The sequence below is a fragment of the Peromyscus leucopus genome, chromosome X (assembly GCF_004664715.2).
Source record: "Peromyscus leucopus breed LL Stock chromosome X, UCI_PerLeu_2.1, whole genome shotgun sequence".
Classification (NCBI taxonomy): domain Eukaryota; kingdom Metazoa; phylum Chordata; class Mammalia; order Rodentia; family Cricetidae; genus Peromyscus; species Peromyscus leucopus.
This window is the reverse complement of record NC_051083.1, coordinates 89657907-89660778: the sequence shown is the minus strand read 5'-3', so window position 1 is coordinate 89660778 and position 2872 is coordinate 89657907. Positions and strand designations below refer to the sequence as shown.

The window sequence follows — 2872 nt, the reverse complement described above, 5'->3', positions numbered from 1 at the left end:
CTATTCATTGGAAATTCGGTGAAGTTTTGATACATAAAACCAAAGTGCATCAGCATCTGTGGGGCCATCAGAGAGCAAAAGACCAAGGCAGGATGTGACGGAGACAAAGGTGGTGTTCAAAACCTGAGGGCTGTCATGGGAGGCCCCACCTCTGCCTTCTGGACTTGTTCTTGGGCATATATTGCAACATGCCATGTCCTCTCTTAAATGGACAGCTCGATACAAGCTAAGTTTCTGTATGTACCGGTGCAAATGAGGTCTCACCAAACATAGCCCAGGGCTACTATCCCATAGCAGTTCTGTGGGACAAAAACTCCTGTGAAGCAAATATTTTCCCTATGAAATGATCAAGCCTTAAACATTTGTATTTTATAATGGTAAGGTTTATTCCTCTGGCTAAGAAATCCAAAGGTAATTTGCAATTGGCATGCCTTTTTTGTACTTCTGCTATTAAAAGTTTACTGTTCCACTGCTTTCCAAAAGTGATTGATAAACTTCTTTCATTTATGTCTAATTATTTTTCATTTTGTGATACAAAATTAAAACAAATACAGATACATAAATACTCATTTTGTGGAAAATAAGAAGAAAGAGTCACCTCTTTGGCACAGAATAAGACTTTGCATGATGTCATACATAAATGGACACATACATATGCTTTGTAGCTTGCAATTTTTGGTTTATGATGAACTACCAGATGATTGTCCTCTTGTGTAAATGAACAAAACTTCTTATTAAATCAGTGGGGTAGAATTGAAAGGTGAGATGTGTACAGCATGAGACTTATATACCACTATAGCCAATAGTGAAGGATTGATGTGAAATGATAGCAAATATTTATAAAGAAAAATAGAAACAGAAAGCAGTGAAAGTATTAATAACAGAAGGTAATTTCTGAGGCTACCGCATTAAAAAGGACGGTCCCGAGGATGGCTATGGTTAGAATGCAGAGCCCTGAATTTTTTTCTCAGACTTCTTATTTCTTCCAAACACCTTTCCATCTCGTCTTCCTCTCCTGCCATTTCTTCACCTTTAAAATGCCTATAGTCTATGTCTTCTTTAAATTCTTCAAGAGACTGCAGCAGCCGCTGTCTGAAATTCCCTTCCATTCGCTGGCCTTCGAATGCTCCACGGGTATGTTCGTCCTCCATCTTTGGCTCACTGCACCTGGGTTTTCCTTCTTTTTCGTTGCAGGACTTTTGCATGATGTTGTTGTTTCCTATGTAACTCCAGGGAGAAAATGCAGAGACGGATTACTTTCTTACTTTTGAATCAGTCAGCTTCCTGTCCAATCTCCTTTTCCTCTTTGCCACCCCTCAATCCTGAACCCACCCTTTTGCCAGTAGATAAACCGAGTGGCCAGGGAAGCTGAAAATTTCCCCCAGTATCATCCCTCCACAACTCCCACCCTAAGAACCCCAGTCTAAGTGACTCCCACACACTCCCCTGTACAAATGCAGGATAGTTTCTCACTCGTTTTCCCGTCGGGTGATGTCTGTGAACACAGATTCCTGGACCTACAAACAGAAATAAAGGATCAGGGAAGAAAGAATTGAGACCAGACACATGTTATCATTACCTGGAATCTGGGACTTTCATCATTGTGGTAGTTTCAATTAATCTTCTGCCTGGTTCTTTTCTTGTCCTCCAGAATTTTTGTGCCTCTTCCCTATTCCTCACTCTCAGGCTTGGTCCTTGTAAGAGTAGACATCTCCCATCTCCCATTTTGACCCCACCATTGTCCGTTAGTATTAAATGAGGTGAATTATTTTTAAATAATTTCACTGTTTATTGTTGCCATCCCACACATTCAGTCTTTCTCCATCCATTAATTCAAATTTCAGTGCTACCATGTTTTTCAATGAATTGGGGAAAGACAAAGAGGAGGGCAGAGCTTTCTGGGACAAAAGAAGCCTATTATTTCTCAGTTATTACTAAATTACTAGTTGTTTCTCAAGTCTTCCACATGTTCCCTGGTTCTTTTCCAAGTATACAATTATTGGGCCAGCAAGATGGCTCAGTGGGTAAAGGCACTCGCTGCTTAGCCTGAAAACCTTAGTTCAATCTCTGGGATCTAAATGGTAAGAGGAGAGAACCAGCTCCTGCATATTGTCCTCTGACTTACACACATACATAGTGGAACATGAGCTCACAAACATGCATGCAAATAGATAAATTAATTAAAAACTAATAGATATTCAATAAACTATCCCCCTACTAGAGATATGGGGAAACAAGTCTAGATGGATTCCCAGCTCATTCAGCCACCATCACTCCAAGGGGTCCTGGTGGTTTCTGCACACCAGTCTGCTGGAATTTAAGGAATTTACCTTCTCTTCTCCTTGGCCACGAGTCTTCGGGGCAGTAAAGAGCTCGTACCCAGAGGAGAAAGAAACATGGATATATAACAACTTGGGCTCACGTCAGCTTCTAATCACGTGAGGATTATGTCATCTTCCAACTCTGGTCCCTACTTTCCCCTCCCATCAGCAGTGCTGCAAAAGTAGACCTCTCCACTAACCTCCCACCCCCACCACACCAGGCCCTGTCACTCATTTTTGCCTTTGCTAATTTCAGAGGTCAAAAGTGGCCCCTTCTCCTTATGGATGGAATGTGCCTTTCTCTGATTACCAGGGAGGGGCTGCATCTTCTCTTGGTTATATTAACCACCATTCCTTTTTTAGGGGTTGTGTTGAGAGAAAAGATTACTCGTCCTTGTCTTGGTTGCAAGAACAGGAAAATCTTGCCTCTACTCTCCCTTCCCTCAGACATGAATAAGTATCATTTTCCTTATAGTCTAATCTTTGAAACTAAATTGGTGTATATGAGATAAACTAGGAAAAGAGGGAAAATTGGGTTTACAAATTTTTAC

General features: G+C 41.1%; 1 protein-coding gene across 3 annotated transcripts; it reads right to left on the bottom strand.

Moving 5' to 3' along the window:
* Positions 1–361: 361 nt before the first annotated feature.
* Tceal7 (transcription elongation factor A like 7) lies at positions 362–2424 on the bottom strand. Of its 3 annotated transcripts, none has more exons than XM_037199183.1 (3): positions 2331–2424; positions 1474–1517; positions 362–1219 (listed from the first exon to the last, which is right to left on the bottom strand). In XM_037199183.1, the coding sequence occupies exons 1-3, from the start codon at positions 2396–2398 to the stop codon at positions 909–911; spliced, it is 423 nt and encodes a 140-aa protein (XP_037055078.1). In that variant the 5' UTR covers positions 2399–2424; the 3' UTR covers positions 362–908. The 3 variants fall into 3 exon arrangements, with proteins under 3 accessions (XP_037055078.1, XP_037055079.1, XP_037055080.1); XM_037199184.1 differs by having other exon boundaries at positions 362–1227; positions 2331–2372; XM_037199185.1 differs by having other exon boundaries at positions 362–1230; positions 2331–2364.
* Positions 2425–2872: the final 448 nt, after the last annotated feature.

What these genes read in the sequence shown, in the direction of transcription:
- Tceal7 (XM_037199183.1), bottom strand. Translation starts at nt 2,398, where the DNA reads ATGTTTCTTTCTCCTCTGGGTACGAGCTCTTTACTGCCCCGAAGACTC. An exon ending in GTGGCCAAGGAGAAGAGAAG is followed by an intron (nt 1,518 to 2,330) that starts GTAAATTCCTTA and finishes TTCTGTTTGTAG; the next exon opens with GTCCAGGAATCTGTGTTCAC. An exon ending in ATCACCCGACGGGAAAACGA is followed by an intron (nt 1,220 to 1,473) that starts GTGAGAAACTAT and finishes GGAGTTACATAG; the next exon opens with GAAACAACAACATCATGCAA.